The sequence below is a fragment of the Heloderma suspectum genome, chromosome 4 (assembly GCF_057233095.1).
Source record: "Heloderma suspectum isolate Gila_16-S chromosome 4, 16-S_ref, whole genome shotgun sequence".
Classification (NCBI taxonomy): Eukaryota; Metazoa; Chordata; class Lepidosauria; order Squamata; family Helodermatidae; genus Heloderma; species Heloderma suspectum.
Genome location: NC_139461.1, coordinates 85,197,856 through 85,222,561, shown reverse-complemented (window position 1 = coordinate 85,222,561; position 24,706 = coordinate 85,197,856). Strand labels below are relative to the sequence as shown.

General features: G+C 43.4%; 1 protein-coding gene across 6 annotated transcripts in view; it reads left to right on the top strand.

Moving 5' to 3' along the window:
* Positions 1 to 24,032: 24,032 nt before the first annotated feature.
* The window catches only part of PPP4R1 (protein phosphatase 4 regulatory subunit 1), a 45,986-nt gene continuing 45,312 nt past the window's right edge, over positions 24,033 to 24,706 (top strand). For 2 of the 6 annotated variants that reach the window (XR_014790151.1, XM_084849848.1), the window contains exon 1: positions 24,393 to 24,555. Coding sequence is in view for 3 of the 6 variants with exons in the window: in XM_084849848.1 (XP_084705974.1) it covers positions 24,549 to 24,555 (7 nt within the window). In the remaining 3 variants the exon portion in view is untranslated. The other 4 variants (XM_084849846.1, XM_084849847.1, XM_084849844.1 and 1 more) reach the window with 4 other exon arrangements.

Sequence of the window (24,706 nt, the reverse complement as noted above, 5' to 3'; positions counted from 1 at the left end):
CCCCCAGGCTGCGGACCTGGTCTTTCAAGGGTAGCTGTACCCCATTCAACACCAGGTCAACATCCCCCAGCCTCCTCTTGTCTCCCACCAAAAGTACCTCGGTCTTGTCAGGGTTGAGCTTCAGCTTATTCCTCCCCATCCAGCCACTCACCGTCTCCAGACATTTGGACAGGGATTCTACGGCCAACCTTGGTGAAGATTTGAATGAGAGGTAGAGCTGCGTGTCATCCGCATATTGATGACACTGCACCCCAAACCTCCTGATGATAGCCCCCAGTGGCTTCACATAGATGTTAAATAGCATCGGGGAGAGGATGGAACCCTGTGGCACCCCACAAGTAAGTGGCCACGGGTCCGAAACCTCCTCTCCCAGTGCTACCCTCTGGTACCTGCCGGAGAGGAAGGACCGGAACCACCGCAATACAGTGTCTCCAGTGCCCAACCCCTCCAGGCGGTCCAGGAGGATACCGTGATCAACGGTATCAAAAGCCGCTGAGAGGTCGAGGAGAACAAGGAAGGAGCATTCACCCCTATCCAGAGCCCTCCTCATATCATCCACCAAGGCGACCAAGGCCGTTTCTGTCCCATGCCCAGGCCTGAAGCCCGACTGAAATGGGTCTAGATAATCAGTTTCTTCCAAGTGTGCCTTCAACTGCACCGCCACCACCCGCTCAATCACCTTGCCCAAAAATGGCAGATTTGAGACTGGGCGAAAGTTGTTCAGAACTTGAGGATCCAAGGAGGGCTTCTTTAAGAGCGGTCTTATCACTGCCTCCTTGAGGGCTGATGGCATCACTCCCTCCTCAAGGGAGACGTTCACCGCCTTGATCCCCTCACCCAGTCTCTCTCTGCAGCTCATAATGAGCCAAGATAGGCAAGGATCAAGTAAGCAGGTGGTCGGCCTTACAGATGAAAGCACCTTGTCCACTTCATCAATAGACCAGATGTTTCCAGGATCAGAGACTCAGAAATCCATAATGCTTTTTACATTCTATACTCAGATACCAAAGTGTATCTGTACATATCACATGGTGTTTTCATATCTGCACGAGGCAATAGTACATCAGTTTTGAAAGTATAGTGCTTCAGTTGAAAAGGGCACATGGGTGAAAATCACCACTTTTCTCTTTAAAGCAGAGCCTTCCATACTTGCTGCCAGTGACATGCATTTTGCAGAAATGGTCAAATAAATTAAAATATACAAATTCAAACAGTGGTTAATTGAATGATGGAGCTGAAGGGAGTTTTCCCCCCATTACAAGATTTTGAAGAGGACAGAATTACTGTCTGAAAGTAGTTTTTTAGTGGCATTATACAGTACAGCTGATTTCACAAAACAGTGCACTATAATTAGTAATCAATTTTTAGTATAGCAGTAACAATTCAATATTTAATTCAACTGAAAAGTGGTAAAATGTCCAAGTCTTAGGGAGCAATCCTAAGGCCACTAGACAGCAGCTAGACAGCCATAGGATATCTTGTTTTCTGGGAATCAACCTTGGAGCCTATGTGTCACTTTCTCTTGGCCCCCACCTCCCTCATACACACACACAAGAAGAGAGGCTTCAGTCTCACATCTTTAATTCACTATCAACAAGTTAGTGTTGCAAATGCAAATTTACAGATGCAAATCCCCGAAGACTCTCAGGCTACAAAGGAATAACAGCAGGGAATCCAATTGGGAGCTACGATGCTGCTATCAGTTTGAACAGGGACTTGCTGGCTAGAATAACTTAGGGAGGGAAACCCCTCCCATCCAGTGATGCTCCCCTACGTCGACCCTCGCACATCACCAACCGGGTCAACTGTCTGAGCTCTACCTCTAACTTTTCCTGCTTCGCTCTGCGCTGCAGTCTAGCATCCCTCAGGTCATGCCCCTCACTTTCCTCCTCCGCCACCTGGATTCTCACGGAGAAGGGGGGGGCTTCAGGCCCAGCCATCTGGGTGCTAGCATCCTGAAAAGGATGCCTATCCATATCTGAACTGGCTGGGAAAGATGCCTCCCCCAGTTCTTGCTGTTCCCCATCTGAATCTGAACTGCTAACTATCTCCATGCACTCAGAATCAATCCTGACACCAGAACTGACCTCCACCCACTTCTGTGCTGCCTCGAAGACAGCGTGAAACAGCCCCATCCTCCACGCTTGCAGGAGGAGCGTGGAGCAGCAGAAAAGGGGTGTGTCTGGGGGGGCATTCCAGGACAGGGAGGGCGGAAATGCCTGTATGACACATCCAATGTGTTGTACAGCAGCCTCCTTCCCCGCTCCGCCCTCCTGCAGCTAGACAGCCACAATCAGCTGTCTAGCCAAAAATGCAGGGCAGGAGGAATGCGGAGGGAACAATCCCCTCCGTGCTTCTCCTGCCCTGCTTTGAATAGGCAGTCACATCCGAGTTCGGAGGCGGCTGCCTATCTGGATAGGATTGCACCCTTAGTGAATTCCAAGTGACTATAACTACAGAGAGGAACTATCATCTCTAGTAGTCCTTTTGATAGGGGCCACTGAGCCCTAACTTGCAACCCAACAAAATAACTGCAAAATTGTGACATTATTAGCACAAGCGAGACCACTATTTCGTTTTGTGAGTCCTATAGAATGAATATACATTAAAACTGACCAAGTCAAGCCAACTAACAGCGCAATCCTATACCCATTTTCCTGGGAATAAGTCCCATTGAACTCAATGTTACTTACTCCTGAGGAGATGTGTAGGATTACCCTCTAAAGGTCCGTTTCCAACACACACACCCTACATCAAGGGTAAGCAACATGGCACCCATGGACATCAATGCACCCTCAGACACCTTTCTTGGCACTTGCCAAGGTGCCCTACCCCTCCCACTTTTTTATTTTAAGTAACATATTTTCTTACCAGCAGCTGGGATTGCTGTGAAATAGGTTTCTGTTGCTGCTGACAAATGTGGATTCAAAAGAGTTTTTTAGTGTGATAGCGCTCACACCCCACCTCTGCCATGTACTCAAGTCTTTTGGGAAGGTTACTTGTCCTTTTCCATGCTTCCAATGCCAGCCATTTTGTGGTAGGGCCCAGAACAGTTTATCAAATTGCCAAGTGTACCCATGGCTCAGAAAAGTTGCCCACCCCTGCCCTTATGATACATTGTTCACAGAAGCACCAGTCTTTGAATGTTTGAAATTTGATTGTATTCTTCTTAATGTGACAACACTCTAAAGGGCGCGGGGGGGGGGGGGGCTTGTTTTGAAATGAGGTGATCATCCCCTTGAATAATATGTAACAGGGGGCAAGGGAAACTGTGGTGACTCATATTTTAAAAAGAAATTTCTTCTTTTACATAAATGACCATTCTCCAGTTGTAAAATTGTCATAATGTTCAGAACTTCAAACCACAGACATTGTTGCTTTCATGACTTTATTCATTCTGTTTTATATTTGTTCAGAACACCAGCCAATGGACCAAGAACAAATGGATGACAAATTCCTACATGACCCAAATTTGAGGGGAGAAGTGAACAGCTGTTATCCCCAAAGAGTCTGAGAACAATCAGCAAAACTCATCTCAAGAAAAAATAAATTGGTAACTGTCATAGAAATGCCTATGGCTGTAAATATCTACTATCCAATGTCTTACCAAAGAAGACAACAAGAAGGAATTTGCAATCTAAAAAAAACAAAACCCCACCATGACTCTTACTCTGTCTTCCTGTAGTTATGTGCACTGTGGTAAAACATACACACACACAGTATTAAATATTGTTTATTAAAAAAAATCTTCAAGATTGCTCCAGAATTAACCCACCACTATTTGTTGCATCACATATGAGCGACCTATTGCCTAGAATTTAAGCAAAGATGTATACAGAGATTTATTTTATTTAAATTTATACTTTATCAGTTCGTAGAAACTCAGCTTGGGTGCCAAGGTTTATAAACATGAAATATGTATAATTATATATCTTTACCCTAATGCAGCTAAAGAGATCTATGCAGGAACATAGGCTCCATTTGTGTATTACTTGCTAGTTTAGGAACTGCAGGTGTAAATTACATATGCATCGGACCATGAATCTATCCACACTGCATTCAACTGCAAGAATCAGCAGGCCTGTTCTTTATTCAGCACACACAGAAGTGAGTTGCACTGGTTACCAGTTGTTTTCCGGGCCAAATTCAAGGTGTTGGTTTTGACCTTTAAAACCCTATATGGTTCCGGCCCAGCCTATCTTAAGGAGCGCCTCCAGCAACACCAGACAGGCCGCTTAACAAGATCAGCCTCGGATGGCCTTCTCTCTGTCCCATCAGCCAGGACAGCTAGACTGGTGGGGACGAGGGAGAGGGCCTTTTCTGTGGTGGCCCCCACTCTGTGGAACTCCCTCCCTAGGGAATTCCGTCATGCCCCCTCTTTAATGAGCTTCCGTCGTGCATTAAAAACGTGGTTGTTCAGGCAGGCATTTGGGGTGGGTTAGGGTATTTAAAAAAAAATGTTTATGGTAAAATTTTATTGTTTTAAATTGTTTTATGGTGGGTTGTACATCGCCCAGAGTGGCTGGGTGACCAGTCAGATGGGCGATTAATAAATTTAATAAATAAATAAATAGAATAGTAGGGTTGGAAGGGGCCTATAAGACCATCAAGTCCAAGCCACTGCTCAATACAGGAATCAAAGTCAAAGCATCCCTGACAGATGGCTTCATCTTGAATGCTTCCAGTGTGGGAAAGCCCACTATCTCCCTAGGTAATTGGTTCCATTGTCATATTGCTCTAACAGTCAGGCAGCTCTACAGGAGCTGCCAGGGTTCAAAAACAATAAGTAACCCACAGCATCCACCCCCAGGATACATAACATTCCTCCCCCCTAAGCTTCCAACCAACGAGGAAGTATCCTTTCACAGCACAGTCTCTGCACTCGACTAGTAGGTGTAGATTGCTCAGATGACTTTCTTTCAGTAACTCCCATAGGTAAGAAAGGAGTATTGCTCCCATCATGTAATGGTTTTGGTGCTTCAGCTGGCAGTGAGAGAAACACATCAATTCCAGATAGATCTTCAGCAGCTACCTCTGCTGATGACAACCCACTCTGGCCAGAATGCCTTCTGAACTGGTCAACATGACAATGCCACATGACCCATCTGCACACTGGACCTTGTATGACACAGGTCCAGTGACCTCAATGATAAAGGAAAAAATCCCTCAGTCCAGCACCATAGTTCCTAGCAAATACCTGATCTTGTGGAACAAATGAACAGAAAGTAAGAGCTGAGAAGGCAGCATCCACTTTTTGGAGCAGGATGCTGAGGGACCAGCTTTTAAAACATAATTGAAAATAAGCACTGGAACACAGCCCATGACCCCAGTCGAGGGGTGTTTTTTCCCATTGTGCTAAATGAGGCTTGCCCTCTCAATGACAACAGAAATAACAGAGAAGCCCCTCAATTGACTCTGCACATATCAAGGCTCTCAATTTCTTAAATGCAATTAAGCACGATCTCGAGGCTCTGATCCATTGCCTTAGGACGTAACTCCTTCACAGCTTCCATATAGAGACCCTGTGCATTAAAATGGGGGCTAGTTTCGGTCTCTTTCCCACAACAATCCCATTAGTGTCTCCTCAGAAGTAACTCCCATTGTGGTTGATGAGTCTTGCCCTTGAATGCCCACATCAGAACTTACAGAGATTCCCCCTCGATCGAAATGGCACACTTTAAAGCCCAATTCCTTAAGTGCAGTTAAACGGCCAAGCAGGATCTGGAGGCTCCGATAATTGCCTTAGGAAGAAAGTACTTCACAGCTTCATTATAGATATCCTGCAGGTTACAATGGGGGCTGGTTTCTGTCGTTGTGTTTACTGCTCTCTTTCCCACAACAAACCCATTACTGTTTTCTCAGAAGTAACTCCCATTGCGGTCAATGAGGTTCTGTGGGTTAAAATGGGGGCTGGTTTCCCTCTTTGTGTTCTCCCCTCCCCTTTCCCAGCACAAGCATATGTGTGTCTACTCGGAAGTAACTCCCATTGTGCTCAATTAGGCTTGCTCCTGAAATACAGATACATCTGGACTTTCAGGGGAAAGGAGAAAGGGGGGGAGGGGGGAGGGGGAAGCCTCTCTTCACAGCAAAGCTGATTCCTTTTTAAGAAACCGGTACTCCTCCATTAGCTTCCCCTTCCGTTGTCCTGGAAACACGGCAGAGGAGGCAGGAACACTGAGGAGGTAATCAGACCCAACCCAGACTCCACTCAGACTCCACCCAGCCATCAAGAAAATAATTCGATTAGAGCTCAGTGGAAACAGCACAGACCCCCAGGCTACAGCAATTATAAGCCGGGTCTTTAAGGGCTGCGGAAACAGGAAAAGGAGAAGATGCGATTGGGGAAACATCGCACTAAGTTACAAACAAAGTGAAGCTGATAGCATGGAAACACGCCCCTGGTCTAGTAGGGACTTTTCACCACAATGCTGCCTGACATCTCCCATCCAGCTTGTAACGTTCTGGGCATCTCTACACCAACCTAAAATCCTGCATTTAAAACAGGACTTTCTGCTTCCATTTTAAATGCAGGATCACAACTGACTCCCTTTACACGTGCTTCCTTTTCCCCCTCCCCTTCCCCTTCCCCCCTCCCCTTCCCCTTCCCCCCTCCTCCCCATATCTGAGTCTTCCATTATCTTTCATTGATCTCGCTCCTCTTTTTGCCACTTTTACTCTTTTCATGGAAGAAACTGAAGTGGGACACAAGGGGGTAATTTTATAGCTCATTATCTGCGATCTATTTAAAAATGGAACAAAAGGCATTTAATGCAGGAGACGCCCTGGAGGGTCACGGCAGGGTCATGGCATCATGTAAAGAGCCCATAAACGTCCGTGAAGGAGCAATCCCAATCGCAGGATAAAAGCTCCGTGTGAAGGAGCCCTCTGTCATATAAGTGAATTGGCTCAAGTAAACCAAAAGGACTAAACCCCCCTTGGTTTCTCCCATAATTTGAGTAAAATCCATTGGTTTCCATGGGAGAAACAGGGACTAAAAATCAAATGAACATCACACATTATGTATGCAATGGCCACAACAATAAATTTAAGTGGAGGTATAAATTATCCCATGATGTGGTTTCTCTTCCTGCCTAGATAAATATAATAAAAATAGTTTAGTTACACTAGTTTGAAAAGGTCTCTTTCAACAGCAGAAACTAAAAGCTTGTGCATGAATATGGCAGTGGGTAAAAAAAGATCCGGGGAAATTTGTGGCCTAACCTCTTAGATAAATAAGGTAAATAAGGACTAAGGTAAACAAGCAGTGAATACTTATCTCCTGCTAGAGCAGAAAAAGAAAATAGCATATTTTCAAAATGCACTCTTTCCTTTGTTTTGTTCTAGGCTCATCCATGAGCTGTGTCAATCAGAAATGCAGTTTGCAGAAGCAGAAATAAGAGATGAGACACAAGTTGAATTAAGGATCATATTTATTTAATTCAGGATCTGCAGAGAATAAATTAAGCTAACCTGCTAGCTGCAGGCCACTATCCTGATGTCAATTCATGTGAGTTATGCCCCACCCAAACCGACATATCCTATGGCTGTCTAGCTGCTGACCAGCAGCCATAGGATTGCTCCCTAAGTTTACTGGTCACTTTTATACAGGCTTAGATGAAGCACAGACCAAAGACAAAGAGTTGGAAAGCGTATTGTAAATGTTATTCTGAGTAAGAGGGGGGGAAAGCAGTGAATATTAAATCAAATCTGTTAAATAAATAACAGTGTGGCAAAAGTCTGGGTCAAGCAAGATAATTTAAGGACAATCTTCCTTGTATATCTGGACACACACACAAAGATGAAAAAGTCCAGGCATGTACTTGAGTTATAAACAGCCTCTGACCTATTCTGTTCCAGGAACCACTATAATTGTTTGTCTGCATTCAAAGAGCTGTGGTCGGGGAAACATTTCTGAGGAATTTGTCATATTTCAGTGTGTTTTAAAACGGAAGAAAAACAAGTTTTACCATCCTTACCTCCCCCTTCATGTTTTTTGGTAGCAGTTTGGTAGATTAGTGACAAAATGTTTTGAATGTTTCTTCTATAAATGACAAAATATTCATATTTAAGACAAACAAATAACCCATTCTAATAAAAAGGGTAAAGAGTATAGCTTTGTGGTAGAACATCTGCCCTGCATGCAGAACGTGACAAGTTCAATCCTTAATATCTAAAGCCAAAAGGATCTCTGGCAGCATGGGTCTGAGAAAGACGTCTGCCCAAAAGCCTTGATACTGCCAGTTAAGATAATTAATACTGGGCTAACTGGACCATGATCTCACGTGGGGTGCTTCGAGATGCGGCTTTTGGTGTGCATTCATCGTGTGTCATTCACACAGTTTTATGGATATTCCACACTCTGAGCCAGTTGCCTTGATTGCTGGCACCCACCGTGGTTTAAATAAGCTACAATGGATTGCAGCATGTGCCAGCAGCCATTGTGAATATTCAAGCTACAGCAGGCGGGTGCCACAGCTTATCGTGATATGCAAATCCAGGCAGGCTAACAAGCCAGCCCAGAAACCTAGTGCAGCCCATGGTTTCCCGGGTCGTTGTCATTTAGGTGAGATCCTCTTGTTTTTCCTCTGCTTCATCCCTCCTTTTTCTTACCACAGGAAGTCCATTATGGATGGAAGGAGCAGAATACCACCATAACTTCCCTCTGATTCTTTCCTCGTGTTTCTTACTACAGAAAATCTGTTAAGGAAGGAAAGAGCAGAATACCAGCACAACTTCTTTGTAGGTGTGGATAGGAAAATGCACAGTTAAGAGACGGTGGGAAGCATTGTCCTTGGAGAAGATGGATAGCTTACCATACATTTTCGGTCTCAGAGCCAACTAACAAGCAGGGAAAATCAGGCAGGCAAGTTTTCTAGCCGGTTGTGAAATTGACTAGATTAGAGATCAGCATTTTCAGGTGAAATTGATGGGACTTACAGCCAGATTTATAACCATGTTTACTTGGAAATAAGCTTCACTGCAATCTTCTTGCCCTGTGCTATAGGTGTGCCTTTTAAGAACAAATTCTTCATCACAATTTAGAAAAGAATGAGACAAAAGGAGAGGTAATTTTTAAGTTTCATTAAATTGTACAGGGATGTAGGAGAGGTGTTGTTGTTATCATTTGCTACTAATCATAAAACAAACAATAATCTTGTGGGTGCTGCTGACACTGATGCCACCACATTCTATATTTCACAACAGCAATGGTCATGCTGTCTGGGGGAAACTATTGCGTATACCAAGGTACAAAATATTAATCTTTCAGTGCTGTGAAAATGCTTGATCCCTGTAACAGCAGCAGTATAACAGGGAGATTAGATATCTGGATGCCAAGTCACAAAGTGAAACAAATGTGAATTTATTTAACAAAAACCAATTGTATATAAAGGCCCCTAGTCTATTCTTGTGGTAACTTTCATGAAAAATATTTTGCTTTGTTTCATCTGCTCCTTCTACCCAGTTAGGCTACATTAAAACCTTTCCCCCGAAAGGCCAGTTTTCACAAGCGGGAAGTTTTTGACATGGGCAAGCATTCAATCATGCAATCCTCTACCTCAGGTCTGAAGAGAAACAGTCCAAGATGGCTATACTACATGATATAAAGCAGCACATAGACCATTCTGGAAGTGACCTCAATTACTATTAGAAATAGCTCCCCCCCTTTTCATTGCTGTTAGGAATAATTCTAAAGTGTAGACTCTTGGGTGGTAGAGTCCCTTCAAGTAAAATGATACAGTTGGTGTTATACAGTGTGTAACAGACCAAATTACAAAGTAGGACATCCCAGCTTTGAATCTCACAGTTGCCACGAACTCCCTCATCTACAAAGAAGGATAATAATACTGACTTACCTCACAGGGCTAATTTAAGGATTACAATAAGATAATGCACATCAAGTGATTTAACACCTGAAAGCACCATACAGCCACAATTACTACTACTACTAATAATAATAATTACTACTTCAGAATGCACATGGGGAACCACTTGTTTGAAAGCATCACCATGTATCTTCTCCTATTTACTCCAAATCAACTCCTGAGATCGTCTGGGGAGGCCTTGTTGATCATCTGACAACCAACAGTGTCGTCAAGTAATGGCACTTATGCAGGCCGTCCTGGTAGCAGAACCCACCCTTTGGAACACACTGCCATGTGTGGTCCGAGGTAGAAACTGTGTTGAACTTTAGAAGCTTTTTGTTTAATCAAGCTTTCCTTTATTTGTAGTCGCACTGCTCTGTTCTACTGTTCTTGTAATGCTTTTAATATATTGATTATTTTATATTGTTTTTACATTGGTTTTTATATTGTACTTTATGTATTTTCTATGTAAATCCCTTACAGACCTTATGATAACAAGCAGTATATAAGTAGTTTAAATAAATAAATAATAAAGCAACTTCTTCCATGTGAAAAGCTAACACATCAATAAGGCTATACTGTTTGAGTGCTAGTATACATGAGCTGGCTCTTAACTAAGTCTAACAATACTGAATGTTGTTGACAAGTAAGAATGATGTTGCAAAAAGTTCCATGAAGGTTGAATGGGATAATTGTATAATTTGTTTCAATAGCTGATTTTACTCCAGTTACCTATTTTGTTTTCTTTTAAATAAAAAAGTGGGGTAAGTAAATTAACATATTTTGGGGATTCAGTATGCTTTTTGTACAATGAAACTGGAGCAAAATAAATGAGAGACAAAGACACCTTTATGTGTTTATGTCACAACTTGCAGCAAATGTAATGCTGTATGTTCTCCTTACCTTCCATAGAGTATCCTATGTTAGTGATTTTTGTAGTTCCTTACTGAAATGCAGTTGATTTAACTGAATGGCATAAGAAACTTCTGAAAGTGTATCCGATAGGGTAATATATTAATGTAGCTGCAATAGTTGTGCATCAAGAATGTTTTTTCTGGTACAAGAGACAGCTGAAAAATAAAGCAGCCACAAATCTGCCTTTCAATCCCTTTACTTTACATTGTACAGTATGAAAAGGGCATTACATTAACTGCACAGTCTTATTACCAAGTAAACAGGCTTTTATTGTGTACAATGCCAAAGAGAGATAACAGGTTTCTTTTATAGACAGCCAGTTTGTGTACTGCCAAATAGGCATGAATGTGATGCGTATCACCAGTCAACTAGAACTTCAGTTTCAAGTTGACTCAGAGATGCTCAGTCTATAGAAGTGTTTTCTGAAGTGGATTCTGCAGAAACAAATAGATGACAAATATTTCCATAACCACATTCTATGAGTAATCCTCCAAACAAATTTTAAATGGGCTTAAGTAAACAGAAGCATCTTCCTTGGTCAAGTAAAGAATAGTCTGAAATTACATTTCATAATGTGGATTCCTCCTAACTCAGATTTCAGTATCAATCCCATAATTACATTCAATTATACACACAATAGGCAGGAACAAGTGGCATCACCTCCCCCCCCCCCGCCCCAGCTACTGCTGAGAAAGTTTGCAACCATTTTATTGGGGTTTCACTCTCTTTTCTTCCTTTTAAAACAGCTCTACTGTCACTTGTCAGGACCTCATCCTGCCAGGTCCTTAAAGTGATATAAGTTGAAGTGTTTAGATGGGAGGAAGAGGGAGCTTCATTTCTACAGCTACTTTTTGTAGCACTTCATTGTTTCTCTTGTCATTGATCTGCTGTCATTTTTGTAGGGCACAAAAACCTTGCTTTGACAGAGCTGGCCTTTTGAAGATGAGATGATAGATGCCCTTGTTTGGAGGAGGTGGGGGCTAAGAACTCCCCCTCCCCCCAGATCTCTAGGGATTCTGGAAGGGAGTGGAACAATGGAGAACAGAAGGCAGGGAACAGCATCCAGGGAGAGAGAGAGAATGTGTGTGCGTGCACTTGATTTAAATGGAAAGAGAGGCCATGGAAGGTATACAATGTCTTGTCTCTCATGTATGTTGGGGGAAAGGAGATAGGAGCAGAGCACTGGGTGCCTATGAAACTGTGGAGACAGAGCTGGGGGATGGATTAAAGCTCCTTTCACTTGTACAATGGATTTCCTTTCAGGAGAATATAGCAAAAGATTCTAATTATGTCTCTTCAAGAGAATCCTTAAACTGGACTTGTTTCTTCTCTAAAAGCTACCCATTTTAGCCCATGGTATTTTTTTTTACTAGCTTTATTCTCTGCAGTTATGTCTTGAGGCTAGACTCTAAATGAATGAATTATATAGCAGATTGAATAATAGGGAAACTATCCCTTCTGTTATTACCTGCATTTAGGGTTACCACTTCTTTTACTGGTCCTATTTGACTGTAACACTTATTATTATTTTCTCCCAAACTATGAATGCACTGGTTTTAATTTTAGCTCTATGTCAAGCTTGAAGAGCTCTGCCATCCTTGTATTTCCATCCTCTGCTTTTTGTTACAGTATTTCACCAGTTCTGGATTCCAGCTTTGTATGGAACATTCTGACTATAACTTGTGAAATCATTAGCATCTCTTCTCACAAGACAGCTGATCTTAAAAAGCTTCCCTGAAACATCCTACCACTTGAGGGAGAAAGTGGTGGAGAATGCTATGCATATCTAGACAGAAAAAAGGCCTACAACTCCCAGCATCCTATGCATATCTAGACAGGAAAAAAAAATCATACAACTCCCAGCATCCTATCCATATTTAGACATAAAAAAAGCCTACAACTCCCAGCTTAGAGGGCTGGGAGATGCTGGGAGTATTAGGACTTTTTTTCTGTCTAAACATACATAGGATTATACCCAAATTATCAAACTAGTTTCCCCACCTCTGTATACAACTTCTGCAAAAAAGGTTCAGCTGCATGAATATGTATACCCTAGCAAACATAAAGTGCATCTTACTGAACAGTTCTTGCATATCTGTTATATTAAAAGCTTCCCATAAAGAGGGGTACATTATTTTCTTGCTTGCTGTGAATAAAAAATCACTGTTACTTTCCAAAACACTCTCACATGTGTATCTTACAGCCATGCATTTTGGGAAGAGTTGCAATTAAGACCTGATTAAAGAAAGTTGATAAATCGTATGAGTTGTAATCTATTAAATTCACATACATCAGCATAAACTAGTTTGTACTTTAATTTTGAAAAGTGGCATATAACATAAACGTATAAAACTACAGTTTGGAAGAAAAAAAAGTTTGTTTTTAGATGATGCATGCATGTTATAGCAGGCACTGTCTTAGAAAAGGCATTCCATCCACTACAAGGAAGGCCGAAGAATACCTCTTCTAAGATGGCACCTTCTATCCCCAATTTTTGCAAGTAGTTGTAAAAAAAATACTTTAAAAAAATCTGCTGCCCAGTTAACCCAGTTAACCTTTTAAAATCAACCAAAACTGATGAATCCACAAAACACTGCAGCTCTAGTTCCTTGTTGCTTGCAGCATCCCTAAAACAAAGCATTTAAACAGGCAAGGCTTTTGATGATATAATAGACAGTATGGACTGCTCCTTCCCAGAGCTATCTTGGTGAATATGTTTCTCAGGAATATCAGAAGCAAAGAAAGGATGAGAGCCTGATGTGTTAGGAAGCAACAGAAGGACAAAGAATAGTAGCAACAGCAGAAGGAAGTCTAATTGGCCCAAGACTAGGAAATGAAGGGCATATGAACAGTCCCTCAGGATTGGTTCAGCAGCTCAAAAAGAGATGCTGAAGGTAGCATGTGAGCCTCTGAAGGTTTGAGGCCTACAGAGGCAAGGAAAATAAAAAGGTCAGGCCTAGAGGCCTGGATTTTTTTGTTGGGAGGGGGTATCCCTGAGAGGACTATTTTCATTTCCCCCATTTAGGTTTCAGTTTCATTTCCCCAATTTAGTTTCATTTCTTCAGGTTCAAAACAGTATGTTCGGTTTTGAGGGAGGAGGGTATATAATCAGAGCGAGAGAGCTAGTATGAGCAGAGTCGGGACTGTCGGGGAGATGAGAGCCTGAAGAAGGAGCAGGAAGAAGCAGCCTGGAGAAGTCTAACTACAGCTAGGGTAAAGGAACTTGCGTTTTGCAACTTTTATTTTCTTTTAATGCCTTTTGTATCACTCAGCTCTATTGTGTAAATATCTTTAGTTGTGATTTGCTTGCTTTAATTTACTAGTGAACTGTTGTGGTTAAACCCTCTGCTTGAAGTGCTAATTACCCCACATCGACATCCTAAACTCCATGTTATTGGGAAAGGGCAGTTTAAAAGAAGGAAGGTGGGACTCTTAAGGAGGTAAGAAATCCTTAAGGAGTTGCTCAGGGGATCCCAGTCATAAGGAAAATCCTGACAGAGCCCCAGGAGAGACTCTGAAAAATGGTAGCTTGCACAAGCTGTTGGAATTAATAAGTGAAGGAAATCCCACTGAAGCAAGCCCAGTGGCAAGGCCATTGCACATGTTTAATACTTTAGATGCACAGTACATTTAAAATGATGTAAGTACCTAAAAATGTAGTGTATGCCTGTGACAAATCTGTGTATCCTATAGGTACACTGATCAGGGAGTCAACACTGGCTGCAAATACCAGAGTGTATACCCTGTGGCAAATCAAGATTTGTCTCTGCATAATATGTTAAATAGCCCCCAGAGAACAGAGTAGGGTCAGTGAATAGGGCTAAGCAGATAGATCCAAGAGACCTAGGATCCAGTCTGGGGGAATGAAACTAGACCCTTTGTTTGTAGTACTTTTTTCTTGGTGCCCAAGGAGCAGCTCATTGTCATGGTGGGATTGTGACATCTCCTTGCACAGAGACTAGCAAGGGATATACAGCAGCCAATCATTTATCTTTCTCCTCCTACTCTACTTCTTGCTCCTTTACTTAGCCTTCAAGGAAACAGAGCTATGAGAGGTAAGTTTGTTACTTATCATAATCTTCTCACATTACTTTAAAAGATATTTGCATTTCTACAGCGAGACGTTCTCACCGTTTTTCCCCTCTTCTCTACTTCAAGTATATACTGTAGTTCCAATGGCTGACATACCTTAACAGTCTTGAAATTCTAAAAAGGAAGTGTTTCATCTGAATGTCAATAATGTCTCAATGAGCTTAAGCACGCGTGACTATTTTGGATTGTTCCAACATGTTTGCAAATGCTTTCATTTCAGTTAGTTCATTAAAAAAAATGGTTTGGTACAAACACATACTGTAAATCTAATTATATAGAAGTTTAATTGAAAATTATAATGCACAATGGAGGGAGCAATCCTACGGCCGCTAGTCAGCAGCTAGATGGCCATAGGATATGTGGTTTTCCGGGAACCAACCTTGCCCCTCTTCCGCAATGCCTCCGCGCTTGCAAAAGGAGCGCAGAGCAGCCAAAACAGGGCATTCCAGGGCAGGGAAGGCGGAAATGTCGGTTGTTATTGTTTATTCGTTCAGTCCCTTCCGACTCTTGTCGTGCGGCAGCCTCCTCCCCTGCTCTGCCCTCCCATGGCTAGACAGCCGAAATGAGCTGTCTAGCCGCAAATGCAGGGCAGAAGCATGGAGGGAATGATCCCCTCTGTGCTTCTCCTGCCCTGCATTGGATAGGCGGTCAACTCCGAGTTCAGAGGTGGCCACCTATCTGCATAGGATTGCGCCCTTATTTATTTTTTCCATTATTCAAACTGAACAACTGAAGAGTTTCCAAAATTCTTCCTAACCTACTAAAGATGTTATAGTTTATGAGAGGGAATTTATCTACTTATCACTCTTGATATTTGTGAAAAGATTTACTAAACATTTGGATCAATAACTACTGATAAATGCAGGCCTTGTCATAAGACAAAGCAGGTTGGTTTCTTTGTCTGTTTTTGCTCATCTCAAGCAGTGATGCAGAATGGGAAGTTTTCCACTACAATATTTTTCCATGGAAAATTTCAATTTTTAGAAATGCATTCTGTCATAAAATTAGTAATGTAATGAATGAACAAAAGTAGAAATTGGGCAACTCGAATGAATACAATTCTGGTAAAATCTAAAATCAACATTGCAATTAACTTTTCAGGTGACTATCCCTAGGGAGCACAAATATTTATATGCACAGCTCTTCAGGCATGCTAAAATTAATATAACAGTTTTCAATTACTTCTTTTTTATTGTTAAAACCTAATGTAAGGGAAGCATATGTCATTGAGTTGTCACGTTTTTAAAATATTCACAAATATTTCAGTAAAAATAATTCCAAGTGAAGTTTTGAATGTGTTTGAAAATAACAATGTAAACCACACTGACAGTGCAGTCCTGTACATGTCTACTCAGAAGTAAACACGACTGAGTTCAAGTACAATGGGACTTCTTCCCAGATGAGTGTATATAGGATTGCAACTTAACTGCACTTTATTTCCCCCCCTAATCATATTTTTCAGTTCAATTACTTTTGGCTAGTAGAAAAAACATTCTAAATCAGATCTCCACTGATTCAGGGAAGCAAAAATGAATCCAAATCTAAAAATGATGGACAGTCCACATCACTTTTCTCAAGACACTGGGGTTGGTTTCAGATTTAGGATGCCATCACACAAGGCTTTTATGGTGCAGTCGTGGTGGGTCACTCACAGAAGTTTGCAGGTCCTTTTCATGACGTCGTCAACCTCCAGGGCACATCTAGTCGTATTTCCTGGTTATTCCATGTCAAAAAGATGCAGAAATAATGAAGTATTTAAATATATCCCAGATTTTTCCCATTGGGTACATTCATTGTTGTGCTATTAAACAGCCACTAGATGGCCCTGTTTTATTGGGAACTATGGAACACTGAAAATTGAAAAGGTCCCCTCTCAGTAATCATGTGGTTGCTATCTGGGAGCCCATGGTAAATGTAGAAAGGCTCCACAACAAAGAAAGCCTGGTACGATTGTGGTGTGTTTTTTTTTAAATTTAGAGACACCCTTAGTCTTTCTTATGACTGGGGAAGGCAATGGCAAACCACTGCCATGAAAATGCCAGCACAAGCTGCGTCCCTCTAGGAGTCAGTAATGACTTGGCGCTTGCACAGGAGGAACCTTTCCTTTTTTTTTTTTTAGTCTTTCTTAAAACTCACTGATTTGAATGGATCTACTTTAAGTAGAACTAAATCTGAAACCAACCTATTTAGAATAGTTTCAGTGTCAGAAAGTTGTTGTTGTCTTTGAGAACTTTATAACACCCTATGGCATTATATGTTTGTTTGACATTAAAGCTATTTCATACAAGCATGTTATTCACAGCAACAAATGGTAATCAGAACTTTATCTTCTACATAGGTCTTCAGAAGTGTTCATAAATGTATATTTTGTATAGGCTACAGACAATTTGCAATGCATTATGCTGGTCTGTAATGGCTCCAGTCTTAACCATTTGTCTCACAGACCTAAGCACAGCTAGTAGATGTATGCTATTCTATAAATCTTAATTTGCTATAGAAAAAACCTGACAATAACCAACTAGTGCTCAGACTAGCTATGGCCTGTTTAAAGCTGCAGTAGTCAATACTAATGGCAGTTCTTACATTATTAGAGAGGTGTAGTTGCCTCTGCCCAATGCTCTATCCCATGCTGTTCCAGTAACTTTAACATGAAGATTATTTATTTAGAGAAGAATCCTATGCCCCCTAGACAGCGTCTGGGGGAGATAGGATTTTTCGGTTTCCCAGCTCTGAGCTCGTAGACAGCACAAGAGCTCATAGCCGGGAAACCGTGCTCCCTGCCCCCTCCCCCTCGTAGCTGGGCAGAGAAAATGGCAGTGGCTGCTCCCCATGCCTGTCCATGCTCGTAACGAGGTGTGTGTGAAAAGGGGGCATTCCTGGGGGCGGGGTGGGGAGACTGCGGAAGCTGTTTGAGACAGCTTCCTATGCGGTCTCCAACCCCAGTCCCACCCCCTCCCTGAAGCCATGCTTAGACACCCATAATTGGGCATCTGAGGCAAACTGCAGGGCAGCCAGAGCACGGAAGGAATCTTCTCTTCCATGCTTCAGCTGCCCTGCATTGGATAGGCGGTCGCCTCGGACTTCAGAGGAAGTCAGAGGCAGCCGTCTATCTCAATAGGATCGCGCCCTTATTTATTTTATTTACAGTATTTGTATACTGTTCCACATCCAAAGATCTCAGAGCAGTGAACAGCAAACAGGATAAAGAGTAAAAACACCATTTTAAAATAATTTAATTTAAAAAAAGAGCTCTAATAATGGAGAAAGGGCCAATAATATCCATCCATCCATCCATCCATCCATCCATCCATTAATTCGTTATTAACATTTATATACTGCCTTATCTGCTGAAAAGCCATCAAAAAAGCCATAACACAATAAAAGCAAGAATATTAAACAGTTTAAAAAACCCACCAAACATTAAAATGACATATTTTTAAAAGCTGCATTAAAAGATGTGTCTTCATACCCTTTCTAAAGGCCAAGAGAGTGGGGGCCAATCATAGGTCTTGAGGGAGCACATTCCATAGTTTGGGGGCAACACAGGAGAAAGCCCTTTCACACCTGCTTGATGAACAGGCATCTGCAGGTAATGGGGCCCTCAAAAGGGCCTCTCCTGCAGATCTTACTACTTGGGCAGGTTCATAGCAAGAGAGATGGTCACTTACATAGCCAGGTCCTAAGCTATGGAGGAAGCAATCCTATGTGGAGAGGCAGTTGCCTCCAAACTTGGAGGTGACCGCCTATCCAATGCACAGTGGGAGGAGTGTGAAAGGGATCATCTCCTGTGCTCCAGCCACCCTGCATTCGTGGCTGGATGGGCAATTTTGGCTATCCGGCTGTGGGACGTCAGCATGGGGTGGGGAAGCCAGACAAAGCATAGGAAGCATTGTACCAGCACTTATGCACTCCTCAGCCCTCCCCACCCCGGGACCGCCCCCTTTTGGCCTGCTCCATGCTGCTCTTACTAGCATGGAGCCCAGGGACAATCTGCACTGCCTATGAGGCGGCGGAGGAAGGGGCGGGGAGGTGGTTCTCCAGGAACCAAACTCAGAGCACACGCTCCAAGGTTGGTTCCCAGAAATCGACCAATCCTATGGCCATCTAGCCACTGACTAGCAGCCATGGGATTGTGCTCTTAGGGCTTCAAAGGTTAAAACTGAATTGTGCCTGGAAAGCAATTGGCAACCAGTGCAGGTCTTCAAGACAGGTGAAATATAGTCCCAATACTGTGCACTAGTTAGCAGCCTAGCTGCCGCATTTCATACCCATTAAAGCTTCTGGACACTCTTCAGAGGTAGCAGTAGTCTAAATATGATGTAACCAAGGCATGGATAACTACTGCCAAGTCAGACCAACTCAGGAACATGCAGAAATCATGTAATCAGCCCTTCTGATTGGCTCTTTCATGTCCTAACATTACTGGAGCAGTCTGGGATATAAGTATGGAGAACAGTAACCATATCTTTCCTGTAATGTAAAATGAAAACATAAGGTCTTTTTTGGTGGCCTCTTCCAGGTTGCCAAACTTCCTCCCAAGGGAGACTAGGTTCACTCCCACTCTGTTGTCCTTCTTCTGGCAGGCAAAGACTGCTTTATTCAAGAAGGCCTTTAGACTGTAAGTGGGTCTGTTAGGTTGGGTGCTGTTTTTTATTTTTTATTCTATAAATTTTTAATTGTATTCTAATCTTTTGTTTTAATCAATTTTAATTGTGCCTGTAAGCTGCCTTGAGTTCCATTTTTTGTTAGAAAGGTGAGGGTACAAACCAACAAACAAACCAACAGTTTAGTACAGAATTCTCTTGGGATTTCTGTTGCCATATGGTTTTGTAAAGTTTTAACAGTAACATTTGTTCTACTTCAAAATGGTGCAGTCCGGATGATGCAAGCACAACTTCTGGTGATACCTGTTCCAATTTCCAGTGTTTCCCCCCTCCTTCTTCTCCAGTACAGGTCCTGTAGATCACCTGCTACCTAGATCAACTCTACAAATGGCCCGTGGTAAGTTCATAAGTTAGAAATCCCAATGGTATAAGCATAGACCTCAGCTACTGAAGTCACTATTGGTGAGGCTTTACTGATATATTAGAACAATTGTGTTTCTATTTCTTGGGTCAGGACAGCCTTATCTAGCTACAGCCCATATTGGAGATACATAGCCTTCACAAAGACTGGGGGAAAAGTTGAAGACTTATTACGTTTGAATATTTGGTGGTTTGTTCAGCAGTTATCTTGCTTATGTGCTGAACTGATAAATGAAAGGTGTGGAGGGGAAGGAGGAGGCAACAAGGAATACTACAACCGGAAAAGTAGCGCAAGTATTGTAAATTTAGTACATTAAGGGCACAATCCTATGGGGACAGGCAGCCACCTCCGAACTTGGAGGCGACCGCCTATCCAATGCAGGGCAGGAGAAACATGGAGGGGACACTTCTCCTGCCCTGCATTTGTGGCTAGACAGCTGATTTCGGGAAAGTGGAGTGGCGAGGAGGCTGCCGGACAACACATAGGATGTGTTGTACCAGCATTTCTGCCTTCCCTGCCCCAGAATGCCCCCCAGAACGCCCCATTTTGGCTGCTCTGCGCTCCTCTTCCGAGTGCAGAGCACAGGGCAGGCAGCGTGGAAGCAGGGGAAGGTCGGTTCTCCAAGAACTGACCTCAGACTGTGGGTTCCGAGCTTGGTTCCCAAAAAACCACACATCCTACGGCTGTCTAGCCGCTGACTAGCAGCCACAGGATTGCTCCCCCCATAAGCAGATATTTTAACTTATTTCTATATAAATTACTCATCTCCAGTGCTACAAAATATACAGCTGTAAATACAAGAGTGACTAGGAAAGAATGGACTAATAAGCTCAGCAGTTTCCCTCATGCTTATTTAAGACCAGTAATTTATATAGAGTAGTTCTATAGTTTATTTGAAATGTTCAAACCCGTTAAACATACATCGTCTCGATAATACAAACACAGCCCTGCAAGATTGTCCAGTGTTATCTCCATAGTGAAGAGAATACTGGCTCACTTACAGCACAATCCTGTACATGGTTACTACAACGTAAGTACCACTAAATTCAAACCTAGGTACTGCAGCTGTACTTAGGGATGTCAGAGAATTCCGCCACGGATCTCGGTGAGGCCGAATGCCAGTGCATTCGGCCCCCCGAACTCCATGGCGGAATGGCCTGCCCCCCCGCCCCCTCGCGGATCCCCCCCAGGACGAGACTCAGCTGGGGTGGATCTTCAGGGCGGCGGCGGCCGGTCTTCTGACCGGCTGCCGCCGCCACCACCATTTCCAGGCTTGTGTAAAAAAAAAAAAAAAGACGTGATAGGCTACGTAAAGATTTACGTAGCCTATAATGGCTAGGTTTTAAAAAAAAGAAAAAAAAGATGTGATAGGCTACGTAAATCTTTACATAGTCTATCATGGTTGGGTGGGTTTTTTAAAAAAAAACCGTGTACGCAAATGGCGGCGGCTACAGCCGCCGCCATTTGCGTTCCTTCTTTTTACCGTCTTAATCTACGTAAATATATACATAGACTATGACGGCGAAAATAAAGGGGAACGCAAATAGCGTAGCGGGCGCTATTTGCGTCCCCTTTTGATTCGCCGTTTTAGCCTACATAAAGATTTACGTAGGCTGAAACAGTGAATGAAAAAGGGACGCAAATAGCACCCGCTACGCTATTTGCGTTCCCCTTTATTTTCGCTGTCATAGTCTATGTAAATATTTATGTAGATTAAGACGGCCAAAAAGAAGGAACGCAAATGGCGGCAGCCGTAGCCACCGCAATTTGCGTACGCGTTTTTGTTTTGTTTTTTTACCCAGAGCCCTCCGCGGCCGGAAATCCGGCTGCGGACGGCTCTGGCCGGGCCGGGCCGGCTGCTCCGCAGAGCTGCCGCGGAGCACAGCCGGCCGTTCGAGGATTCCGGGGGGAGGAACGGAGTGCCTCCTTCCCCCGGCCAGGATTCCGGGGGGAGGGACGGAACGCCTCCCCCCCCACCATCAACATAATCCGCGAAAGGCTGTACTGAGTTAATAGCTGACATGAGATATGAACCAGGGATTTCTCACCTGACAGTTATAGCCTTAGGCTGTAATCCTACAACACTTTCCTGGGAGTTCCACTGAAGTCAATGTGGCTTACTTCTGAATAGACATGAATAGGATTGCACTGTTCCCTTAGCCACGATACAGTGCCAACTATTTTTCTGTCCTGAAATCTCCGTACAGTTAATTATATGAGCTCGAGGACTCTTAAGCCTTGTTTTCTTGGTAATGTTGCCTGGATCTTAGTATTAAATCAATCTAAGCCTTATATTGTTGAAAGGAGAATGCACTTACTCTGCAACTTGTGATCCAAAAACCCAGATTCAAATGCTTTTGTACAAAATCACCTTTTAAATTGTCAATTCATGTGTACAAAAGGTCACAAACAAAAGCATGTATTTTTATATTATTTATATCCTGCCTTTTCTCCAATACTGGGAGTCAAGCCAGCTTTACAACATAAAAAACTTGTACAGTTAAAACATATAAATAGAAATATACAAAAGTTTTACAAATATAATTAAATCATCAATAATATTAAAATTGTATAAAATATCAGAATTTAAGAAACAATATAAACAATACTACCAGTCCATCATATTCTCACAGGTCCAGACTATCTATCCCCAAAGGCCTGCCGGAACAAAAAAGTTTTTGCCTTCCTGCAGAAACACAGCAAGGAGAGTGCCATTCTCGCCTCCCTGGGAAGGGAATTTGAGAGCCTTGGGGCAGTCACTGAGAAGGCCTTCTCCCGTTTTCCCACCAGGCAAGCCTGTGGTGGTGGTGGGACCGTGAGAAGGGCCTCCCCTGAAGATCTCAGGGCATGAGCAGGCTCATAGGGGAGAATACAGTCAGATAACCTGGACCTGAGCCGTATAGGGCTTTATAGGTCATGACCAGCACTTTGAATTGTGCCTGGAAACAGACTGGGAGCCAGTGAAGCTGTTTTAGCAGGGGAGTTGTATGCTCCCTGTAGCCAGCCCCAGTCAACAGCCTGGCAGCAGCTCTTTGAACCAGCTGAAGTTTCTGAACACTCTTCAGAGGCAGCCCCATGTAGAGCATGTAATCCAAACAGGATGTAACTAAGGCATGTGTCACTGTGGCCAAGTCAGACATCTCAAGGAACAGGCACAGCTGGTGCACTAGCTTTAACTGTGCAAATGCACTCCTGGCCACTGCTGAAACCTGGGCATCTAGGCTCAGGGCTGAATCCAGAAGTACACCCAAGCTGCGAACCTGTGTCTTCTGGGGGAGTGTAACCCCATCCAGCACAAGCTGAATCCCCCCTATTCCCTGATCTACTTTTTGACTGACCAGGAGCACCTCTGTCTTGTCTGGATTAAGCTTCAGTTTGTTTGCCCTCTTCCAGTCCATTACTGCCAACAGACACCGGTTTAGCACGGCAACAGCTTCCTTGGAATTAGATGGAAAGGAAAAGTAGAGTTGGATGTCATCAGCATACTGTTGGATGCATAATATATGCATAATGTTTAGGTATAACATATATCCATAAATACCATTTCTGCTGCATTGTGACACCAACTCCAGAATTATCACTACAGAAAAGTGGTTCTTTATAGAATGACATCATAATGATCCAATCTACTTATTGCTGTGTGTCTGATCTCAGAGCTCCATTTGGCATCTTATAAACTAATGGTTCAGCCACAACTCAGATAGTGAGTTCAGTTTTGCAGATTTCACAGCTTGTTGTTGGTTAGTTGGGTGGTTTTAAAGCAGAACAAGGTCTACAGGAAGGTAGTAAAAAGTGATAAGCTGCTGTAGTAGTCCTTAAGTAAGGGTGAAGGGTGTCAAAACTAAATAACAGAAAGATGAAGCCAATGACAACTGGATCAGTGCCAATTAAAGGAAAAAGAGTGTCACATAGGGGCAGGTGGGAAGAGAGAATGCAGTGCTTGATCCAAGAAAGAAAAAAAATGAAAACCAGAGCCAAGTAACAAGGAAATAAATAGCAGAAAACTCAGAACCAGACCTAGATCTAGGAAAAAGATAAAGCGCCACAGCCAATTGCGTGGATCTGAAAGCAGTCCGCAAACAGTCAGAAGTAGTAGCCGTGAAACTGTGCCACTGTGTACCAGGGATGCGGAAAACTGAACTTGGGAAGGGAGGTGGGACAGTGGGGACGCGGTGCGGGATCACGGTCAAGCGAAACTATTCCCAGCAGTAAGTTGCGTTTTTCGAAGTGTCTGAAGTTGCTCACGCTGCCTCACCGGTTCCGTTCCGGGCCGGCCGGGTCGGGCCAGGCCAGCTGAGGCGAGCAACTCCTCCAAGCAGCGCCTGACGGAGGCGGCTTTTGAGAATCAAGTGAGTCAGATGGAGGAAGAAGAGAGGGCAAAAGCACGGGCGCTCCTCTTGCCTGTGTATCAGGCTCGCCCTCTTTCCCTCCCTGGCGGAGGCGGGGGCAGCCGTCTGTGTGTCCGGCTCAGACCCCTCCCTCTCTGGCTCTGTGTGAGACTCTCCCGGGGACGCCCGGAAACGCTGCCTGGGCCTAAAAGCCTCACCCCGCCGCCGCCGCCCCAGTCGAGTCCCCTTTCCTCAGGCCTCGCCTCTTGCTGCCACTGCGGGTTAAATGTAGCCCCTGGAAGCGGGCGGGGAGGTTTGCAGAAACATGGCGGGTAGGTAGCGCCTCCCTTCCACTCCCACCCCGTCCCAGCGCGATAGAAACACCTCAGGACCCCCGCTCAAAACAAAGAACCACCCCCAGAACCTCTTCAGCGAGTCCGCTCGAGTCCCCGATTTGGGGCGCGGGGTGCCCATCGCTCCGTC